Source organism: Larus michahellis, chromosome 1, assembly GCF_964199755.1.
Source record: "Larus michahellis chromosome 1, bLarMic1.1, whole genome shotgun sequence".
In the NCBI taxonomy this organism is placed as follows: Eukaryota; Metazoa; Chordata; class Aves; order Charadriiformes; family Laridae; genus Larus; species Larus michahellis.
Genome location: NC_133896.1, coordinates 139,481,889 through 139,505,234, shown reverse-complemented (window position 1 = coordinate 139,505,234; position 23,346 = coordinate 139,481,889). Strand labels below are relative to the sequence as shown.

The 23,346-nt window shown below is 43.7% G+C and overlaps 1 protein-coding gene across 1 annotated transcript; it reads right to left on the bottom strand.

The window, feature by feature from the left end:
* Window positions 1-3,991: 3,991 nt before the first annotated feature.
* ASB9 (ankyrin repeat and SOCS box containing 9) lies at window positions 3,992-22,810 on the bottom strand. The gene is made up of 8 exons (XM_074606001.1): window positions 22,361-22,810; window positions 15,038-15,117; window positions 13,758-13,865; window positions 12,688-12,838; window positions 11,993-12,127; window positions 10,423-10,614; window positions 6,830-6,995; window positions 3,992-5,588 (listed from the first exon to the last, which is right to left on the bottom strand). The coding sequence occupies exons 1-7, from the start codon at window positions 22,452-22,454 to the stop codon at window positions 6,871-6,873; spliced, it is 885 nt and encodes a 294-aa protein (XP_074462102.1). The 5' UTR covers window positions 22,455-22,810; the 3' UTR covers window positions 3,992-5,588; window positions 6,830-6,870.
* Window positions 22,811-23,346: the final 536 nt, after the last annotated feature.

Sequence of the window (23,346 nt, the reverse complement as noted above, 5' to 3'; positions counted from 1 at the left end):
CTGCCACCTCTCTTTTCCCTTTCTTCCTTCTCTCTCCTCTTCCCTTGTTCCTCCCTCTGTTTCTCCCTTCCCCCTGCAATTGGGAGTGACCAGAGAAATGCAAACCCGTTGTGAAATGCAAACCAAGAATCCCGGCAGACTTTACTAGTTTGGCCTCTGTTTCAGGCCACACCATGTCTTCATAGTTGACGTGGATCAAGGGTTCCTCCCTGGCAGTCCAGCATGTCCTCAAATCCTTCTCTCTTTGACCCCATCAACAAACTCATCTCTTATTCTTCCTCCCTCCCTCCCTCCGTCAGTAGTCTCCCACCTGTCCACCCACACCTTTCCTGTGTTCAGCTTCCATCTCCATACAGACCCAGTCTTTCTCTCCGTAGATTTTCCATCTCTCTCTGGCACCTCCAAGCTCCCAGCTTCAGCCCGGATTTCCCTCCAACCATTCTCTGATTGATTTTTCCTCCTCTAATCTCGTTCTGCAGTCATTCTCACTCCTCTACCTCACAAGTCTTGTCCTCATTTAAAAAGGGTGGCTTTCTGTTGTACCATGGTTAACCTGGAGAGGAGAAGGCTCAGGGGGATCCTATCCATGTATATAAATACCTGATGGAGCGGTAATAAAGAAGACAGAGCCTGGCTCTTCTCAGGGGTGCCCGGTAACAGGACAAGATGCAGTGGGCACAAACTGAAACACAGGAGGCTGCACTTCAACATAAGAAAAGCTTCTTACTGTTGGTGTGACTGGGCACTGGCACAGGTCGCCCAGAGAAGCTGTGGAGTCTCTACCCCCGGAGACATTAAAAACTCAACTGGATGGAGTCCTGAGCAACCTGCTCTAGTTGACCCTGCTCTGAGCATGGGTTTGGGCCAGACGATCTCCAGGGGTGCCCTCCAGCCTCAATTATTCTGTGATTTATTCTGCTAGTACAGGTAGCTTCCAGAGGGGAACGAGCTTGGTTCACAGTCCACAGGTTGCTTCCATTTCTCCATACAACCACAACATTCAGTTACCTGCAAGTCACCTTCATTTCACACCTGCACTAATTGGAAGCAGATTTATGAGTGCATTTATGACCTCTGTTTCTGGCCCTGAAAAGCTTTCTCACGGAAATTGAAGGGAATGCCGTTGGGGTTTTTTTTTGAGTAGGGATGCACAAACTCTTCCCAGAACAGGCAACACCATTCAACTCCTCCACATTTTTCTTTCTTTTCCCAGCATTAAAACTAGTACAGAATAACATTTTGCAGGATGGAGAGTTGGAGATGTAGTGTGCAAGGCAACAGATTTTCAGGAAACTCTTCTACCTACCTGAGAGATTTCTAGTGACAAGCAGACCTCTTGTAGCAACAGCAGAGGTAAACTGTTCATCATTGAAGGTTTCATTTCAAAAATATGTTTATATGAGTTTTGTTAGTTTGTAAGCATGTAATATGGTATTGTGACTGCTAGTAATAGGCCACACGCTTTGTACTGAGTTTGCAAGGCCTCAGGACTGCAGCTTTTCAGGCTTGCTCTTTTTGAATATTTTGTGACCTGTCTTCTGCAGCTTTGTTTGACTTGGTTTAGTTGTAATAGCAATTTTTCTAATTGACAGGGTGTCTGTGACTAAAGAGTAAAGGTGTAAAATCATGCTAGCAAATACTGAAATGCCCCCAGGTGGATCCTGGGATGAAGAAGAAGAAACCGTCAATGTCAACATCATGTTCTTCCCAGAAAAAGCCTTCAAATGATGATGACTTGCTGTAACAACCTCCTGCCATCACCAGCATGAAACCACCTACACTGGGGCCCAGAGGAGCAGGGAGAGGGTCAGCACCCTCAAAAAGGGTGGAAAATAAGAACTATGTGTATCGGTTATGCTTGTATTGTTATTCTTTACCTGTAATAATTAAATCTCAACTAATAATGATTATCCTGTTAACATTTCAATTATACTGAGAATAAATTCTTTGCTTTATATGTAAAGTGTGTTTCCTCTTTGTCTGTAAGCAAAATTTTGAGCATAACAATTAATGGTTTTTAAGATCCATATATTGTAGCATGTCACTTGATAATGACCAAGAAATCCACAGACAGTGGATGATCTTACAACTATCATGATTTCCATGACTCCAACCAACTGTAACCCAGGCCATGGTATTTCTGTGAAGTGCTCCACCGATGCAGCTTCTATAGGTCTACTGCAAATGTTGTAAGAACATAACTGTGAGACGGCCTTCTTGATTCAAACTGAGTCCAGTTTACATCTCAGAGGCTATTTCATCTAGCAGTTAACATTTAAGTCATTCACAATAAAGGATGTTTTGATGATTGCTGGAAAGGTTAACTCATTTTCTAAATCTTCAAAAGCATTACTTATGTTTCTGTACCATTCTGTCACTTTGCTGAGCTGTCAGAAAGGAGCAAGAGATGGTCTGTAAACCCAGCAAGGCTGTTTTACGCTAAGACTTCACAAGCAGGCAGGCTTTGAAAGAGTTTAATGCAGAAACCTTTTTCTTTTCCTTTTGTTTTTCCTTTTGTTTTTTCTCCTGGAATGACAAGGAAGAAAACTGGGGCTAAGGTGGAACAACTAATAGAACAAAAACATAGAAATCAAAATTGCCATCTCTGCATTGACCTGAACACTCCAAGAGAATAATGCCCTCATGTCAAGGGGGCACATCACCTCTGCCGTAATAGACTGAAAGACTCACTGTAGGAAGTTGCAAGACTTCTATCAAGGACTTTATCACATTCAAGTCATTTAACTGGAGAATTGCTGACACTGCATCTATCTTCAAAAAGCAGAAAAATACGATCTGGACAACAGCAGAATTGGTATGTCCTTCTTCCCCCAAATTACTGTCCTTGATGTTACCTGAAATTGCATGGGGAGGTTCTTTAGTGGCTGAGGAGGTAGAACACAAAAATATATTGATTGTCGTAGTAGACCGGCTACCATCCCTTCCTGTCCTTGGCAATAGGGTGACTTCATTACTGCTGGGAGGTTTGGGATCTGTAAGCAGTTTGAGATCTGAGTCATTCAATGGGATGAAGACCTTGCTGAGTAATGCCTTCTCTGAGGGGCATCCTTTCTAAGAAAAGGACTGTGATTGTGTACAAAGATGTCCATTCATGCAAGAGAATCTTGCAGAAAGCCTCCCCAAAGACAGATTGTGAGCCACATTTGTTCCTCTGCTAAGATAAGAAGCTTTGCAGATGCGATCTGTTGTTTAGGCAAGTGAGATGCACGGAGGTTTTTCAAAAAGGTGGGATGACTTCTTTTCTTTCTTTTCCTGGGGGACATAGATAATGCCCACTAAGTCAAAGGCAGAAGGGAGTTTGTCTCCAAAATTTGCACTTGTTAATAGCACTCCTCAAAGAATCCCTTTGTAATTCATTAGGAATGAATTACCTATTAGGCCTATAAGAAAGCTGTGGAGGGGCTGTTTGCAAGGGCATGTAGCGATAGGACGAGGGGCAATGGTTTTAAACTAGAGCAGGGTAGGTTTAGATTAGACATTAGGAAGAAGTTCTTTACAATGAGGGTGGTGAGACACTGGAACAGGTTGCCCAGAGAGGTGGTGGAGGCCCCATCCCTGGAGACATTCAAGGCCAGGCTCGATGAGGCTCTGAGCAACCTGATCTAGTTGAAGATGTCCCTGCTTACTGCAGGGGAGTTGGACTAGATGGCCTTTAAATGTCCCTTCTATCCCAGCACATTCTATGATTCTATGATTCCATGATTCCATGATTTTCACTAACCTTCAAGTGAGTAGAAAAATAATTACAAGAGTCCAACTCTACCTTAAAACATAAGCAAAAGGCAAGGTTTGCACAATACTTGCAGTTTAGTCTTATCTTTACTATGGGTCTATTTAAAGCCATTATTCTGTACACTACTCACCTGTAGTCAGCATCACAAACAATTAGAGTTCAGTCCAAAACTCTATAGTATCAGACAACCCACAAAATTAGTGTTATCATTAAAAAAATTAATGAAAATCAAAAAAAAAGAGTATAAACCATTTATTTTTGAGCAATTGTCCTATACAATTGTGGCTTGACTACCATTAAACTGCTAACAAAATAGTAGCAAAGAATCTGACAGAATATATTCCTGAAAAACTTTCAAGTCCTGCATTACATTTGGAATGGTTTCAAATATAGAAAAAGGTCCAAACCTCACCTATAATGAGCTTATTCAGTTGCATCTTGTACAGCCTTTACAGTTTATAACTGGATGAGTGTTGATGCATAAAGCTGTAATTTACCAGTGTTGATCACATTTTATATTAAAATAAATAAACAAATATACTGAAATAGTACAAGCTGAGCATACAGAATTCATCCTAATTACACTTGATCAGAGGGATTCAAGTAAACAGTCACACTATGAAATTTCCAGAAGAAATGCAATCTAGAAGCAACACTCTCACCACTTTATCTGAGCAATTTTCTTCTGGTATTAGCCAAATTCCTATAAACCCATTGGCTGAAGTTACAAAACAAGATGTTTAAATAATAAAACTAGTAGATAAAAAAAATGTTTCTTCATTATCTAAAATATAAAAAGCTGGATCTTCAGCTTTCAGACGTGTCACCAAAGCTGTGATTCTTCATACTTTAATCTTTAAAAGTTAAGAACTAGTGTAGTTGTCTGTTCCCTGCCTGTTCAATGCAGATTCAGCTTAACCAAGATACTGATATTAGAAGGATCCACCTAACCAAGATGTCTGTTTCTATTCCATGTGTAAAGACAGGTGTCTATTTTTCTTGCCCATCAGGAAGGAAACAATATAGAAGGCCATCTAAAACCAGCCAGTGAATTTTTACATGTCTCAAATTATGTGTGATGGATTGAGTCAGATCAGTGAAGATCTCTAGGTGTCTCCATCATAAGGGCAGTTATGTCTCTAACTCTGTTTGTCATTTTGTCCTGTTAGGGTACAATTAATGTCCCACAAAACCAGCAGAACTTGAACTTCTCTTGCTTTGTTTGGTCAGCACAAAAAAATCACGCCATCATACTGGATATCCATAGCCATCAGTCATGTTGTTCAGCTGAGGATTTGAATTGTAATTTACATCAAATGTGAGCATCCAGGTAGCATTTGATTCATCCTCTTTAACTTCCTGTATGAGAAAGGAAGGCTTGGACTGTGCACACTGGCACACTAGTAAACATCAAAACAAGTTTGTGATTTGAAGGCTGCTGGTCTCTCCGCTTACAAGATGAGGACTTGGCATATCTCATTGCTGGTGTTAATGATATTGTCACAGTTTTCACACACTAAGCCCACTCTTGCAGGAGTTTTCACAGTGAATTCAAGAAGAAAAGTATCTCCAAAAGTACTGAAGTGCTTGGTCTGCCCCTCCGACACAGGAATGATGTGGTGGTAGCCCTATAGGGGAGATGGCTGCTGCTCCCAGGTGATGCAGATGCACCGTGGTTCAGAGGTGGAGAGAGGACAGGGCGGCGGGCAGAGGAGCCAGAGCTTCAGCATCCTTGCTGCCACACGTATCGGGCAGCGATATTCCCAGGGGAAGCTCCCAGGAGAGCACAGAGTGGTCATAGCCAAACTTTAGTTTGTGGCAGCAGGATGTGTTTCTGGGAGGGAAAGAAAAACACCAGTGTTGAAGTTTAGTTAGAGGAAATATTTGTTCTTATGACCTCGGTGGAATAAGAACCACACATGTCATGTTTGTTTTAGAGACACACATGCTGAGCCAGCAGCTCACAACCGAGTTGGGGGCAGAAATTATCCATTATCTTTTCAATTTGGAATGGACCTTAATTTCAGTATTTTCATTGTTTATTTTATGACCCCACATTAGAGGTGTTATTATTACCACTCCCATGGAAAATCCTATGAATGAGGTAACACCTCTCCATGAAAAAAAATTATCTCAGTCTTAAGATGATCTCTTTTCTTGGGTGGGGAAAGGGGATGGAAGCTCTTGTTTTTCCGATGCATGCTGAGAAATGCTTAGGAAATATCACTTAATTTTCAGGCCAGAAAGGGGGAGCACTCAATGCCTACAACTGATAGCCTGTTAGCCTGTGTCCTGGAAAAATAATATGCTACAAGGAGAAAATGTGTAGTTGTGAAGTGTGCCTCCCTTATGTCTCAAAGCATCAGGAATGAGTGATTTTAATGGATGATTAAAAACTTTCCCCCCACTATTATTGCACTGTAGGGAGCTGCCATCAGCAGTGACGTATTTGCTGTCATGGCACAAACGCATGTTTCAGATGCTGGCCTAAAGGCAGATGATTGTTGGTTGGTGCTCACCTATCTGAAGCGTGATATACTTAGAAAATAAATAACATCTTCCAGAGGGCCTCATTTGCTTCGCAAGTAGGATCAGTTGGGTTCCCTTTCCTTATCCGTACAGTGATGTGGGTACAGTCCTCACAGGTGACAGCCACATGAGCGCTGCTTGCAGAGAAAGTGTAGCTATCCTTAGTATCCTTAATATATACATGAAGTGCTGTAAGTGCTGGGCTGGGATATGTGTTTTCTCTGTAAGGGGCTGTCAACCTTGAGTCCTCTAAACCCGTACCAGAATGCAGAGAATCAAGAGATCTATTTGAAAATGCTATGCTCATTTTCTACACTTTCTACGGGGCTCTCAAGTCATACTTCCAAGCTTCACCATGCAACTGTGCAGAACTGTTCCTTTCCAAATGACGAGTTTTCTGGGGGTGGTGGCAGCAAGGACTGAGCTAGCTGTTCAGTCCTGTGCTTCTTGGACCCAGGGCTTTACTAGAAACCAACAACTATCATAAATTAACATTGCAGGCATTGGCAACACGACTGATGAGAAAAGAGTCTTTTCTCAACAAACCTTGCTGTGTTATTAAAGGCATCATTTTGAAAACGAAAGCCTTAAACGTGAAGAAGGAAATGTTTCAGTTCATCCGGGAGGAGAAGTCCAGCTATTTTTTGATGTTGCTTGTGTCCAAAGCACTTCCGGATGCACAGGCGGCACAACTGCATCAAGGACAGTGGTCCTGGAGAAAGAGCCAGGGAAGAGGTTATGCATGTGCCTTTATCATCCCAAGAGAGTCAAGCTGAAATGGCAGCTGAGCATCATGGCACCTCTCAGCTGTGCGTGGCCCCCGACTCTTGCTCTTATCTGACTTTAACCTCTAGCAGAGCACACATCTTCCCACCTCCTGCAACCCATCTCAGGCGTGCAGCCACCCCAAGACGCTCAGCAGTGAAAAGCCAGACCTGCGCCCACCAAAGAACATCAGCCTGCCCGCGTTTCAATTCAAGGCTAGTCACTCTCTGTCATTACACAGCCACATCGTTCTTCCCCTTCTAAGCTGCACAGGTAGGCGTGAAGCAGTTTTTGTTGTCTGAGAAGAGATGATCGATGCTTCCTTCAAAATCCTTTCCCCCACACACACTCCCCTAGTGAGATTCAAGTTTGCCATCCATTGCTTTCTTGAGATGTATTTCATAATAGTGACAAACACATAGCAAAAGCAATGCTATATAATTCCTTATTTAAACCTTACAGATTAATTGGTCCCAAGCCCTGATGAAGAATCCGTGGTGCCTTTTTTTCTTATTTAAGTATAATGGCATTATACACTTATATGTGGGGCTTATCCTTTTCCCAGAGAGGTAGATCTTGTGTGATGCTTTTAACTGTGGTGCCTTCCAACATTCAGCCCCACAACATGTCATTTGTGCCCCGGTGTGCAGGGCGCAGGGGTGACAAGTGTGGAGGGTTGTGGGGGGGCTGTGGGAGGGCAGATAAGAAGGCGGGGCAGCAGCAAGCATGGACATGGGAGTTGGGTTCTGGAAGCGGGTAGGAGATAAGAAGAGACACTGTAGAAAGCCAGAGGGAGGTAAGTGAGCTGGGAGGGGACAGTTTGGGTGCCACCTGCCATGGCTGCCTGCTGGGCGGGTGAGATAGTAGTCAGCAGAGAGCTGAAATGTTAGTGCTGGTGGAGGAGGACAAGAGGTAACAGGCACAAACTTGACCATAGGAAGTTCCACCTCAACATGAGGAGGAACTTCTTTCCTTTGAGGGTGGCAGAGCACTGGCACAGGCTGCCCAGAGAGGTGGTGGAGATTCCGTCTCTGGAGACATTCCAAACCCGCCTGGACGCGTTCCTGTGCAACCTGCTCTGGGTGACCCTGCTCTGGCAGGGGGGTTGGACTAGATGATCTCCAGAGGTCCCTGCCAACCCCTACCATCCTGTGATTCTGTGATTCTGTGAGTGCAGCGCTGTGGGAAGGAACAGGGTTTGCAGCAAAACGCAGTGAGGTGACAGCTTTAACAAACTTTTGAGCCTTTCCTCGTGCAGGACACCACGTTTCCAGCAGCTCTGCAGGGCTGAACACCGCTGCACTATTCAAAGGGCTGTGCAAAGGGCTGTCCCCTCCTGCTAGGAGTCAGCGGATGAGTTACTCTATGATTGGGTACCAGAAGACAAAGCAGGCTGATACGGGGCAAGTGAGACTGGCTATTGCAGTGTCACACTGCAGGTGCATTTGGCCATTCTGATCCCACAGATAAATGCCCTGCTGGTAAACACATAATCTAAAAACACTTCCATCCAAAAAGAAAAAGAAAAACTAAAGACTTATCAAAACACAAGCAGTGTCACTACACTTCGAATATTTAGCAAGGGCAAGCAAACTCTTCAAAAACACAGTGCATTTCTGGATCATCAGCTAATTCTCCCACCCGCACATAGGACTCTCCTTGCAATGCAAGCAGGGTATGCAGTGGTCCATCAGCACGGTGAAGTTCTGGGAAGGGAGACCACCATACGCAGCATACCTGCTCTGGGCTAGTCTTGGGGCAACTCTGGGTCAGCATGCCCACCAACTCATCTCTGGTAGAAAAACACGTTCCCTCCAGCCTGCCCTGGCCGTGGCTGCTGCCCCCCAGTATTTGTGGTGTTGGGGGAGAGGAGCCGCGCGTGGGAACGGGGCAGGAGAGCAGTGGGTCAGCCATACTGATGCTGAGGTGCCATGGGCTTAGTGGGGTGACTCTGATCTCTGCAGTACATTGCCAAACCTCTGCATGAAACCAGAGGGGTGATGTTTGCACCGCTCTCCCAGGTTGCAACCATTCAGCTGGCCAACAAAGTTAGACATCAGCTGCCCATCAGGCATGATCTTACTTGGAGAAGGGCATGCTAGAGAACATGGGACAAACACTATTCAGCCACAAAATGCCCTTCAGGCATTTACCCCTTCTGATTTTAATTGCTGAATTTTACTTAGAGAAAAGTTCCTTACTGCCTGATCTGTCAGCTGAGCCCAAGCAGCGCTTCTTGGGCCAGCTCCATAGGGTGTGCCTGAAATGTTGGGGTTTTTTTATCTCAAACAAACAGGACACACGCAATGCCACAGGATTCAGGAATCTAACGCAGCAGGGATTGGAGCTCAAAAAGATCACCGTTCTGTGCAGCATAGATTAGGCTAGGAAACCAAATATCTGTCCTTCATACATAACATGCACAGCACAGATGTTTTCATGCTATTATTCTTGTGTTACTATTTCAAGCAGGGCCTGATTCATCACTTTATTATTCCAGCTTTACGTTGGTATAAATCTGTTTGTGACAGCAATAACATCAACATGTAACTGGAATAATAAGAGTCATGGACCACATCATCAGCAACTTGTTTAAAATAATGAAAATCCAGATTATTTAGTAATGTGTATAGTTTACTGACTGAACGAGAATATCTAAAGAACACAAGTACACCAATGATTAGACACGAGAGACCTTACTCTAATTTTCCTGAACATGGGTAAGTAAGATTTCTCTCTGTGATTCATTAAAGTATTAATAAAAAATAAGATAAAAGAGATCCAGAACTATTTCATTTACAGGTACAAAATAAGCACTTCCTAAAGTTAAGCCTACAATTTGATACCGCTTGATTTTTCAGCACATAATGTTGGCCTTTAAAAAAAGCCTAATTTATAAATGTGTATACATATATGTATATATTTATTTATTATATGTATATATTTATTCATTGCATCATTCTTGTGCAATTTTCCTTAATCCCCACAAAACCCCTAATACAGAGTCTTTCATTTTAAAGATACTTTTTCACCTACATAAAAATTTGGCCCAACAATAAATGTAAAGGGCAAAGAACTAGAAGAAGAGCCTTTCAGTATACCTTTTTTTTTTTTTTTTCAGTATCACATGCATTAAAAAATTTTTGGTTGCAATTTTGCATTTATGCTGAGACCAGTATCTGGCATGTACCTGACCTTCAGCACAGTGTATAACCAAAGATCCAGTCCTAATGCTCACCAAATGGAGGCAAGCTTAGTTATCCTCAGTTTTGTAGTGCTTGTAGCATGGAAAAGCGTAGTCTTTTGCAGCAGTTCCTATGGTTTTTTCCCTAACAAATCCCGAGTGAATGAATAAAACAAGTGCTAAGAGGCACCTTCTTTCTGCAGGAAGAGTCGGCCCACAGGGCTGCTGGGTGAGACCAGCTCCATTGGCCTCTTGTTTTCGGCGTTCTTCACCCAAATGTCTGCTCCAAAGTCAATCAGCAGCGTCACCAGCTCCGCACTGCGATTCCTGGCAGCCGCGTGCAGAGGGGAGTCCAGGCCCTTGCCACTGTTCACATTTGCTCCTGAACACCAAGAGATGACAAAGAATAATGACTACAGAGTAGCCTATTTCCATTTCCTGCGCTATCTGCTATTTCTCCGAGATACCCGTAAATGCTGTAGCAGCCACCAAGAGGTGGATTTCCTTATGCTGGGGCTTGGTACTACAATTTGCACCTGCACAACTCACACTGGTTGAGGAGGAGTGGGGTTGTGACTAAGAAAATGATCCCAGAGGAAAGGTGCATGAGGAAGTCCATCCACAGCCCAGCCCACGGATATCTTGAAGCAGGACAAAGATGTAGTTCCACCTATGGCCCACCTTTGCTCCCCATCCCAGTGCCCATTCCCTTAAAATACATCAGGGTTTCAACCTGCTCTGTACCAGAGGCTTAAGCCAGTGGGATTTCCAAATGTCAAAGTATCTGTTGGGGAAAAAAAAAATGTGAGGATGGAAAAGTTCTAGAGGCTGTTGGTAGAGGAGGATATGAGTGTTCCCTCATCCGTTGTGCTCGGGTAATGGCTCCTAAAACACCCTGAGAAAGGTGAACTGCAGAACTAATTCAAAGCTATTTGCATAGCTTTCAAAACTATTTGAACTACTATCATGTTCTTATAGTATACATTCTCATACGTAGAAGGCAGCACAAAAAGAAAGTGGCAGAAAACAGAAAATAATACTCACATTTAATATTTAGATTAATTTGTATTTGAATTCTTCCAAGAAAAGATCACTGTGCTAAATAGTGCATAAGGTGATCTACATGAAGTTTGTTTGTTTTTTCCAAACTGGCTTTGTTAGTCCATAATTTTCGTGCTAGCTATGTGGCTACTTTAGGTTGTATGGCCCCTTTGGTTAGAAGAGATGCACTGCCATAGATAACAAGAAATGGTCTTATGTAATTATCCAAGTGCTTAAACTTGGAGCTAGGTTTGATTGATGCAAAGTATATAGTGCTGAATGCTTTTCTGTGTTGGAAATGTTTCAAACTTTTTATGAACTCGGTGGGAAGTAAAACATGTTTACAGAAATATTATGTAAAAATTATTGAGGCAATTGTTTTGGCTAAAAAGGGAGAAAAAGTAAAGAAGGATTTTTTTTAATTTCAGATAAATGCAGCATCACACACACAGACACTGGAAAGGATGATGTTTGTTCCAGGCGCCACCAGCCGTGTGAAATCCAGGACCACCCGTCATTTTGTTGGGAGCTGTGAAGCTGGGTTCTTGGGTCAGGAAGACGCTGGTTACCCTGCTACCCCATTTAACCCAGGGCTGCCATTAAGAGTGAAACACCTCCAGGTCCCAGAGCGGGAGCTCCTCTAAATCTTTGATGCAAAGAGAATCCAAAGATAGATGTTGCAGGAAATGAAAGTACACCATCCATTATTTTTCTTTTACCTGATTCAAGCAGCTTCTTGGCACAGTTCACTTGCTGGTTCTCACAAGCTACATAAAGCGGAGTACCCAGATGCTTGATGTTGTGATCTATATTTACCCCACGGGATGCAAGGAATTCGACACATTGCACATGACCTTAAAAGGGATAAAGGAAGAGTCAACTCACAGAGATCAGGCATTTTTTCAGCAGACTCTCTATTGCAGTGGTGTAATTTGGCAAAGATTCAATGTTTTGTCAAGAGATGGTAGTGTAATATTTTCATCCACTCCAGTGTTTCCGACCTGGAAAACAGGAGCTGCAAAGCCATGGTTAGCAAAACAGGCTAAAGCCCTCGCATTTTATCTGACTCATTTGAGATGTCTACCAAAGATGAGACACATCGCACTGTGTTTCTCTCCACTGCTTTTGAAGATAGCCAGATGACTCCCTCAGATGTCAGCATTGTAGGCAACTGACTCAGACAACGCAGCCCCTTCCAGGTGTCGCCACATGAACTCAAAGGCCCCGAGAGCCCAGCCAAGCTGCTCTCAGTGAGCGCCAGAGGTGGAAGGAACTGCACCACTCGTGATGAGACCAACTAGGAAGGTATTTCACATGACCCAAATCAAGAAAACTATCATCTTCTTCATCTCTCTTCTCTACCTCAACATGTTGCTAGTGACATGGAAAGGGGTGCTGATGCCCATGGGGTTACCTCTCTTAGCAGCTTCATGGATGGGGGATGCCAAGTCACAGGGCGGGTGTAAGCTGGCTCCGTGCTGCAGCAATAAATTCAAGCAAGCCACACTGCCACTGACACAAGCGCTGAACAAGGGAGTGTGCCAGTCCACAGTAACTCCGTTCACCTGGGGGAAAAAAAAAACAATCAGGCTTTCTGTTTGCCTTCTCGGTATTTCAAAGTAGATTAAAATTATCCTGTTTCTCAACAGAAAATAATATTTTCAATACTTTTTATTTAATTCCTTGCAAAAGCTGCCTACTGCTTCTGAGGATTACAAGTTTTTTATTAAAAAGATCAATAAAAAAATCTTTTCAAAAATTGCCCCCAAGTCTCTCCTCCTGCAAATGAATGTCTAACCAGTGCCACTTTGGGGTCTCTTGGGAGTTATCAAGTTACCGAGTTAAATGTGTGCCCATTTTTGGTTATTTCAGCTGAAACACACCTGCCCATTGCCCTGTTCTGAAATGATCCATTTTTAGCTGAAAGCATGCAGCCCCCTCTTTTTTAAAAAAAATTAAACTGAAAGGCAATATACGTATAATGAGTTAATTTTCTTATTCACTATAACCTCAACATTATCTCATAAAGTAGAGGCCATGAGATAGGCCCATTTCACCATCATATTTGCACGTTGTTTCCATTTTCTTCCCATTTTATTGTCAGTTGATGCTACCAGTCCTACACCTCTACTTAAGACTCTGCATGTTGACACCAACAGGATTGGTAAATCCAGAAAATAAAATGCACCATTAACCATTGCAGGATTACAAACCCTTTGCAAGAGGAACTTCCATTTATTCTTTCAGTAAATGACAAAAGCACTGCACCTTCATCTAAAGAACAATAGTAACTGGTTTTTATATCTGTGCTTTTTGGATTACTTTATTAAGTGCATTTTATAACCTATGTACTTTAAGCAGAGCTGAGTACAGAGTGTATGTCATGGCGATATGCTGTTCTGAAATAGTACATCCCCTAGCATTAAAATGTGATAATACAACATAGAAACACTGGAGACACTGGTCTGTCCATCATGCACTCACCTGAGCACCATGTTTTAACAGGACACTAGCACAAGCAGCATGACCCCCTAGGCAGGCTTCATGGAGAGGAGACACGTGGTCTGCTGTAACAAGATTCACATCACTCCCCTAATAAATTAATAGAACATATCATTACAACCAATTACCAAAACCCCCGTACAAACAAAAAACCCCTGACCCTTTCTATTACGACCTCTAAAGCTTTATGTAACCACACCTTCCACAACTGTCAGGAGTTGCTCGTCTCACTAGGTAAGCAGAGAAAGAGTCTGCGGTGCTTTGGCTGGAGTGGATACTGGCACAGCATACCAGAAGTCATGCCTTCTACACACTGCTAATTGGTGCTGTAGGCAGCGATCTGCCCAAAGGGACAATACAGACATCCTTTTAAAAATTGAGCATAATTTTATTTCTACTACACGATGAATAACAAACTCTGAAATAAAAAAAAAAAAAAGATTAAAAATTGCTATTAGAGTTCTTGGCAAGGCCGTGACTGCCGCCTTTTCACATCATCGCTCAAGCATTCTGACCTCCTGCCTGCTGAGTCTGCGGTCATTTGACTGGATCGAATCCTGAAATGCTTTTGAGGTGTTTTCTGGCCTCTAGTCAGAGCATGGCATGCTCTGAAGGAAAGCCAGCCCCTGCATTAGGAACCACTGGTTTGATTCTACAGGATCTTTTGTTTCTAGCGATCTTGGTGCTCCACAAGGTTAAGCTGGAAGAGTCTCTGTCTTTCCAATAACCCTTCCCTTTCTGTAAACTCGTCCATAGGCTAAATCCAAGCATTTTTAAGAAATGGAGCAGTGAGGTTCAGAAATTGCCTCTCCCTAGCCATGCCTTCTGCAGCAGGAGCAGGGGCCCCGGATACCCTCAGGCACTTCAGAAACAGATGCGCGAGTGGCTAATTGAACCCTCAACTGGAGCCTTGCCTGGGTCCGGAGCTGCCCCCCACCCACCGCACCAAACACTGCTCGCAGGGGCAGGAGCTGCAGAAGGAATCCCCCAGACGCACAGAGATCCCAAAGACCAGGGTCCCATTACCTGTGCCAGAATTAAAGTATGACCCATATCTTTTGATACATCACCAGCTTAGTGCACAGAGCTTGCGCTAGTCAAGGAACTGCTTGTAGAAAAAGAAAAATTATGTGTTACATGCAGATTTCACTGCATTCTGGGCAACACCATTTTCTCACCCTGAGGTTTCACAGTAGAGCAGAGACAGCATTCAACAAATGAACAAACCCAGCAGAGACCTTCTCAACCCAGCCCAGGGGTACCTGTTTGATGAGTTTCTTCAGAGTAAGCAGACGCCCATGGATGGAGGCATCGTGTAAAGGAGACCAGTCTGAAACAAAGTCTGTAGAAAGACAGGAAAAAGGTTAACAACTCCATGGACTGTTTCATCAGTGTTTTTTACTTCAGCTATATGACCCCAGTAAACCTCTCTAATTTATTACATGAGCTGCCAAGCTTTCCTTGGAGCAGCTGCCGGGAGGGAGTGAAACAAGAGGATGGTTTCTCTCTGGGTGTGTTTTTAACTCATACCGCATTGGCGCTGAGCAGCTGCACTCCCCTCCAGAAGATGAGAGAAGGATTTGCAGAACATTACCTTGCTCTGACTGAGCTTGTCCCTTCCTTTGAATTATTTCCAGTGCTTCTGTTTTCACAAGCTCATTACACTTTACCAATTAGCACGAAAGGACTATGTTTTGAAGAAGGAATGGCTGCTCAGTCATTTACCCCTGCGCAGAGATGGGCTGCAGCCAACAATATCTAATGAAAGAAGGTACCAAAGTACAAGGAGATAAGTTGTGTTAACTGTTGATTTTGCCTCTCAGTTTTCAGTGTTTGGTGTTAGCCTGTGCAGCGGTGCATTTTAAGTAATAGCTATGTTCTTTGTGTTGTTGAAACCACCAAGTGAAATACAGCCCATATGGAGGGAAACTCAAAGGAAGAATCTGCCTCAGCTTGTAGGGACAGCCGAAGGGATGGGACGGGGTGCATGCTGCATGGCAGTAAGGACACAGGCCCAGCGTGTGAGGGGTGAATTAGGTCATAAAGAAACTGCTCTTACTACTGTGATAAACGCACTGATATTTTAAGTGTCCATATAAAGCAAACAGATTCATATTTGCTCTTATAAGGTCTTATGTGAAAGACTGACTTCAGGCCACCTTGCCAGACAACTGAGGAGGCACGAAAAGTCCATGTCAGAAACTGAATTTTAACTAGTGTTCCCAAATAATCTTGGTACATAAAGCCTTATGTTCAGAATAATACCACATGCCAAATGGCACGGAAATGAGTCACCATAGTTCAGGCTGGTTCAAGGAGGTATGAGAGGGAATTCTGAGGGTTAAAGTTGGTATCAAACTGTCAAGTCATGTAGAGTGCTTTTCTGAAAGATCTTTTTGCCAAGCACAAGCATTATTTGATGCACTTTACAAGACAAGCCTATTTTTCCTCAGTTACGCTGCGTAACATAAAGGTCTGAGGAAATACTTACTGCTAATGACTTTTATGTTTCACTTCTGTAGTTGCTGTATCTGTTCTTTATTTTAATATAGGGAAACAAATCACCTTTATGCTGAGAACCATACAAATATTAATAGAAGGGGATCTTCAGTATTACAGATTTTATGGCTCAGAGCCAGCTAATCCCTCTGGGAGACGTTTACTGCCTTCAGTATTCATTGCCTCAAAACCCAACGTCTGGTGTATGTCAATGGCCCAGGTTCCCCCTGGAAAGGAAGAAAAGCATTTCCAGAGCGTATTTCACCCAGCTTCTTTTGGAAATACTTTTTGCTGCTCTCTGGAGATGTCCCACTCTCCTTCCACTAACTACAAGAAAACCCCAATGACCAATTGGACGAGTTGCCGAGGTTCTCAGGGACTATATTAGATCACGTGCGTAGAATGGGATGCTTAACAGTGAGAAGTCCTCCTTCAGCAACAAAACCTAATAAGCCACCATCATTTTTTAAAATAATGTTTACAGATTAGCTGATGATGTCAGTGCTTATGCAAGATCCACAGATCTTTTCTCAAGTATGGCACATGTGCATGGGAGAGCTGAACCCCTCACGGCCGATGTCCTATCCTGTCTGGGTATGCCACGGTGTGCTGGAATAGGATGATAACCGTGTCAGCCATCTCCCAGCCTGTTGGACTATCGCTGTCTCACCTTCAAGCATGCTCTGTAATGGACATAAAATTTAAACAAGATAAGATCTAGTATAGCAAGACTTATAATAGTTTTGCGATTGAAAAATTCTGCACTGAGAAAATTGTGACCTGAAGATGGTGATATCTGAAATGTGTTGTCTATCACATACAAAAGATCTTTGCCTGCATAGCTGTTTTGGGCAGGGGTGTGACTTTTTGCTGGCATAGTGTCTGCAAAAGGTCTGCTATAGATTTATAGTCATTCTTGCAATGCTTTTAGTCGTGCTTTTATGACTCTGCAACACATTTTTCTAGAGTTGTTCATATAGGCAAAAGGATATTTCTGTTACTACAACACACCATTTTTTAAGCAACTTCATGTCCATCACAACTTGGAAATATGTACATATTGCATGTTACTGTCTCTGAATAATGGCTCATTGATGGACTAAGCTAGGGTGAATTTTTTTGTTTCCTTTCTTGGACACCAAAAATGTGAGTCTCTGTAACAAGCAGCTAGTCAAATTAGTAGTAGTCACACACACGTCACAGGAGGGAAATCAAGTGGTCCCTGTGATAGTTCTTGTTTGAATGAAGTAATTAAAAAAAATCTAGTGGAATAATCAAGACTTAACCTTCTCTTGTGAGAATCCTTCCCTAACAGTGTTCCAGCATGCTTCTGTCTCACAGGACAATCCTAGTGACATCCTGGAAATAACCTCAGGGTGGGTTTGGAGGAGGGTGAGCTGTGGGTGGAACAAGGCCCTTGGGAACAGGGATCTCATCAGGGATGGCTGGACAAGCAGCTGATTCAGGATTTTCACAATTTCTCCTCATTTCCCTGTCTCTGGTTATGACTGCTACCTTGTTAGGGGAAGGGAAAGGTGGAGGACTTGTATAAAATAGTAGATAATTTGTTAGTTTATGCTAGGTTTATATTTACTAGATCTAAGCTATCACTGGGCACCCCTTGGGGCCAGAAATAAGGTTTATTTTGTGTCCACCGGAGACTGACCATAACTAGAGATAGGACGCAGACCTGGTGGCTGGACCTTCTGTTACCTGGTTGGTATATCCTGACCATAGGTGCAGTTAAAATGACTATCAGCTTTGAAAGCTGAAGGAGAGATGCTTTGGAGAGCAGGCTGGGAGGGACCATCAGCCCAGGGGCTGTGCTTCCTCTGAGCACTGGGCACGGTCTCCTTCCTGCACTCTCCCCAGGAGAAAGCTTGGTGCCTTCTCGTCCTCTTGGCATGTATTTGTTATAGCTGTGGGTTTGTGTCTTTTCCTTCAGATCATAAATTTGTTGCCAGGGAACTAGGAAGGTGTTAGGTGATTTATTGACCATGGCCTACAGACTAGGTGTTTGGTGGACACTTTGAAACCTGCCATCTATTCTGCTGCTGCCTGTGACTACGAGACTGTCAGAGACTGTGCAGACTTGGTAGGTAAATCTGCACTGCCGAGTAAAAAAAGGCAGGAGGATAATTCAGCATTGAATTTTAAGCAGGTGAAGATGTGAAGGCAAGTCAGTCTGCACCATTAGGTCTCAAAGACAGAAATGGTCCCAATCATCTTTTATATTTAGCAGAATAGAAACAGCTAACAAGACAAGAGACTTCATGAGTCAAGTGATCTTTTCCAGTCTTGTATTATTTACACTATGAAAGTCACAGGGGAAAAAATGAGAAACTGAGGAACAACTCAAACTTCACAGGCACAGATAGATTCATCAACTCAGATGTGATTCAAATTTGGGAGAAGCTTCAAAATTAGAAGGCCCAAGCATGGAAGAGATTTAACCCCAATATAGCTTTTTGGGTGGTACCGAGTACATGAAGTGAAAAGAGGAATGAAGTCAGGAAAACTGGGTAATGTACATCATTTAGTTTTTAAAGAAAATTGTATTCTTCGTTATTGGCATCACTTGAGTTCTGCCTGCCTCCTTCTATGTTCCATGGGCCATATTGCACAACAAACACGTAGTTCCAGTAAGTTCACAAATATCCTTTAGATTTAGCAAATAGACAGCCATTTCCCAAAGCTATGGTTCTGGTCTCATAAGGATAACCAAACTATGCTATAATTATTAAAGCACTGTATTGTTAATTGACCAAAATAGCTTCACTTTAAGTGATGCGTATCAAATGATTTTTATCTGACCATGCTGTTGTTCTTGCTGATCCTGCCTGTGTTACCATTGGTTGTGTATCCAGGCACTGTAAAAAGCTTTTGATTTTCCCATTTAGAAATCAATGCCATTGCCCAATCTACATGAGTTGCAAGAGAAACATGTTTATAGAAATTCTAAAAATCTAGACAGAAGAACAAGTTTTCTGAGCTGCTGCTTGATCTTTTTTTAGCTACACAAATACAGGCGGGGTTTTGTACAAACTACCAAGTTGTTATATCACCGTGTCAGTATTCCGGTGACAAAAAGGGAGGTGTACAGTCATGCCATCACATCCATGTGCAGAATTTATCCCTTCAGTGCTTGCTTGAGAAAAGGCAGGCTTCTACTGAGACTCTAAAAAAGAGCCAGGCCAGACCACAGTCACCTATGGACTGGCCATTAGCTAGCAATTTTGCCAAGTCTTAGCAGCGAATTAAAGGATTGTCCACATAAGCATCAAAAATAAAAGTCAGTGGAAAATAAAAAGAGGTATGTGCCAACATGTCATAATCCAGCTGGGAATTCTGTACTGAGATGACCCAAGACTTTTGTCCTAAATGGAAGTGGAGGCCTACAGTAGCTTCACACAAGCCTTGGATACATTGGGAAGAGGAGGTTTAAAGGCCTGTCTGATGACTTACTTCCATGGTGTACTTCCAAATCTGCTGCCGCGAAAAGCATGGCCCCAAGCTGCCACCTCTCCTGCCCTAGCTCCGACTGCAGCAAACACCTCTACCCTGAAGCAATGCTGGGCAGATTTCCCCAGTTTCTGCACCCAGGGCATCACCCTCCAGCAGACCACAAAGTTTCTCTTTTCTGCCTGCTCCAGAACAGAGTTTGTGTTTCTCACCTGGACAAGGAGGGAGTCCGCACTGGGTGTTGGGGTCTAAATCCCCCCTTCTGTACAGCGCAGGAGGCACACTGTCAGTAATATAAATGGTCAGTATTTATACCATACACAGGCTTTTGATTAAAGCCTAAGCAAAGGTCAGTGCTAACTGGCCATGGACTTTTAAAATCCCAGAACAGTGGCTTTCAGGAAAGTCCTCAAAACACTTTGCCCACCAGAGCTGCCCGTGAAGGAGCAAGGCTGGTGTACGTGGGTGGCACAGCTGTGTTCACTGTATGTACCGCCACAGCGACAAGGTTTTCTGATTGCCAAAATTATGTACAACTGCCTTCTCACAGAGGAACAAGACTGTTTGTCCAAATTTGAAATTTACCCACACTTTAGTCCACAGGCAAGCTGAGACAGGCCTCAGGACCTTCAACATCTAGACATCCAAAACCACACTGGCTTTCAGTGGCATTGGATCACCTAGCTCCACTTTCACCGCTGAAAATCCCAGCAAGCCCAGGGGTTACATTAAACCTCTGGTCATATTTGATTGCGGTGCCGTCACTTGGGCACATAAATTCTGGCAGGGTGGTGTATACAGAGGGAACCTTATAGCAATAACCACACAAACAGGCAAACCCTGACTGCTGCCTGTGGACAACAGAGCATTCACAGGACCTTTCTAGAAGAGCACTCGTTTTTGTGGTGATGGCTGAGAGTATCTTTTTCCAGCCTCTGGCCACGTGGAGGGTGTTGCACACTCCGTGCCTGTCCCCAGGCTGGTTTCCTGCCATGGTGGTCACGCACAGTGCAGCTCGCAAGGGGCTTTGAAATCCTCTCGGCAGAAGTATGCTCTTGCATACATATTGCATACACATATGCCTATGGCATTATGTATAATAGTATTACAAATGGTATTTTTCATATTCTAAGGCTGCTTTTCCCTAAAGTTTGTGATATATGTAGCCTGAGACAAATGCGTTCCTGCTGTAAGTTGCCAGCAGAACTTATCAACTGTACTAAGGGGTAGGCAGACACAAGAGGAAGGGACTGAATTCTGATATTCAAAGGACCAAATGATCTGTGTGCAGCAGTGCGGCGTGTGGCCTCCCCTCCTTCCAGCCATCTTGCTGGAGCTCATCTCCAGTGCGGACCTGGTTCCATTCATACTGTTGATAACATTGCCGTCCCTTCCCTCCCACCCCAGCCTCAGGACGTACATACGTGGCATGTGTGAGGAGAGACAGACAACACAGCAGATATACTGATCTTTGCATTGTGGCTTAAGGGTCTTAATTTTCTATTATTTGGTATGAAAGGAAGCACCCTGAAAAGCCCAAAAAAGGTGTGAGGACAGTGTAAAGTCATATTATCTTAATTTACCTCATTCTCTCTGCACTCACCATAAGCTGAAGGAGTAGCTTCTCAGAAAACAGAGCTACAGGGAACATGTCCAGCTAAACAGTTATGTGAAGTTAAATACTTGTCTTTTGTCACCATGTCATATTTTCAGTGGCTCTGGGCCAGACAACAGAGCAATGATCACAGTGAGGCCGTTTGTCTAAATAACTGTTCACCAGTGACCATAACAGCATTGGTCTGGACTGACAACAACTCCCTGGGCGTTGCAGAAGAACCTGCTAGGGCTGGTGGCTCAGCCTGGGCGACAGCACTTGGGTCTGCTCATCTGAAAGAAAAAAGAAAAGGAAAAGGAAAAGGAAAAAGGAAAAGAAAAAAGGAAAAGAAAAAAGGAAAAAGGAAAAGAAAAAAGGAAAAGGAAAAGAAAAAGAAAAAGAAAAAGAAAAAGAAAAAGAAAAAGAAAAAGAAAAAGAAAAAAAAGAAAAAGAAAAAGAAAAAGAAAAAGAAAAAGAAAAAGAAAAAGAAAAAGAAAAAGAAAAAGAAAAAGAAAAAGAAAAAGAAAAAGAAAAAGAAAAAGAAAAAGAAAAAGATGGGAGAAGAAAAAGATGGGAGAAGAAAAAGACAAGAGAAAAAAAGATGGGGAAAAAAGGAGGAAAGGAAGGAGGAAGGGGAGGAAAAGAAAGAAAAGAGGAACTGAGCCAGTGCCGAGTTTCCAGCTGGCACTAATCTAAGTCAAACATGCCACATTGCAACTTCTTTTTCAGCATGCTGTGGTTCAAGTACTGCATTTGCTTCTGCTTGTACAAACTGCAGCACAGAATCAGACACTCTTTTCTGTGATACACCAAAAAAAAAAAAAAAAAAACCTAAAAATTCCACATTAAATAAGAATAGCTTATTAAAACCCCTTCTGAAGTGTGAGGACATGGGGACGTTGCGTGGGGCTGACTGCAGACCTGCCCTGGGAGCAGGACCTCAGGAGGAGCACACCACCGCAGCCTGACCCTGCCCCTTGCCGCTGCTGGCAGAGGCAAGGGCTTGCGGCAGAGCAGGAGTGTTACTTACCCCTCATCAGCGGGTTTGATAGAGATGTTGCAGACGCCTGGCCCCCGGCTCCTTGCAATTTGCTGGCATTTTGATTTGTTCCCTCATCATCCATCTCAGCCCCGTCTGCCCAATTTCTGTTTTTTCACTTGGCGGTCGGTCTCGAGAGTTCAAATTCCATCGTCCCCGTCGAGCCCCCGGCGGTGGGAGTAATTTATTAAGCAGACTCTGCGCGCACGAGTCAGACAGACCTTGCAGCAGACCGGGATGCGGTGTCGGGAGCACTTTGTGCAGAAACTCGAGTACCTGGGTTGGGATTTAACGAAGCAGCTCCCCGGCTGCCCTGGGAGGCAGCCAGCGATCCAGCGAAGCGAGAGATGTGCCTGATGTCACATCCTCTCCAACACGGCGCCCAATCGGGGCGCCCGCCATCCGTTTTTATCAGGAAGGAAATTCTTAGTTTGCCAAAAAAAAAAGCAAAAACAAACCGAGACAGAAAGAGCCAGTTCAACCCGTTGAGCAAACTCTGCCTGCAGGGGATTTGCAAAGAAAACCCACAGAGATAGGAGTGGGCGCGGAGCTGCACCGCTCCCCAGCAAGTTGTTTGCCGGCAACTTTGCCGCGCGCCTCCCTTGGATGTTGGACGCTGTGCAAAACCACCCCTCTTATCTGCCAAGCCCCGGCGGTATGCAAGGAACGGAGAGCCCAACGCCTGCTGCGCAGCAATGGTCGCCGCACACCCTATGGATATTGAAACCACATGTCCGGGGAGCTGCGCTTCCCGCTGGAGGCCCTGCGTTGTCCGCGTGGCGTGGAAATCACAGCACCCAACGGGCTTATTTCCTTCCCCCCCGGCTCAGTTGATTTCACTGAGCCACAGTCACACCAGGAGTTTCATATCTGAGCAGCACCCTTTTATTTTTAAGCAATTTCTCCGTCTAAAACAAACGTCATGAACGTACCAGTGAACAAATGGCAATGTCTTTTCTGGAGGACCTCCGTCTCAT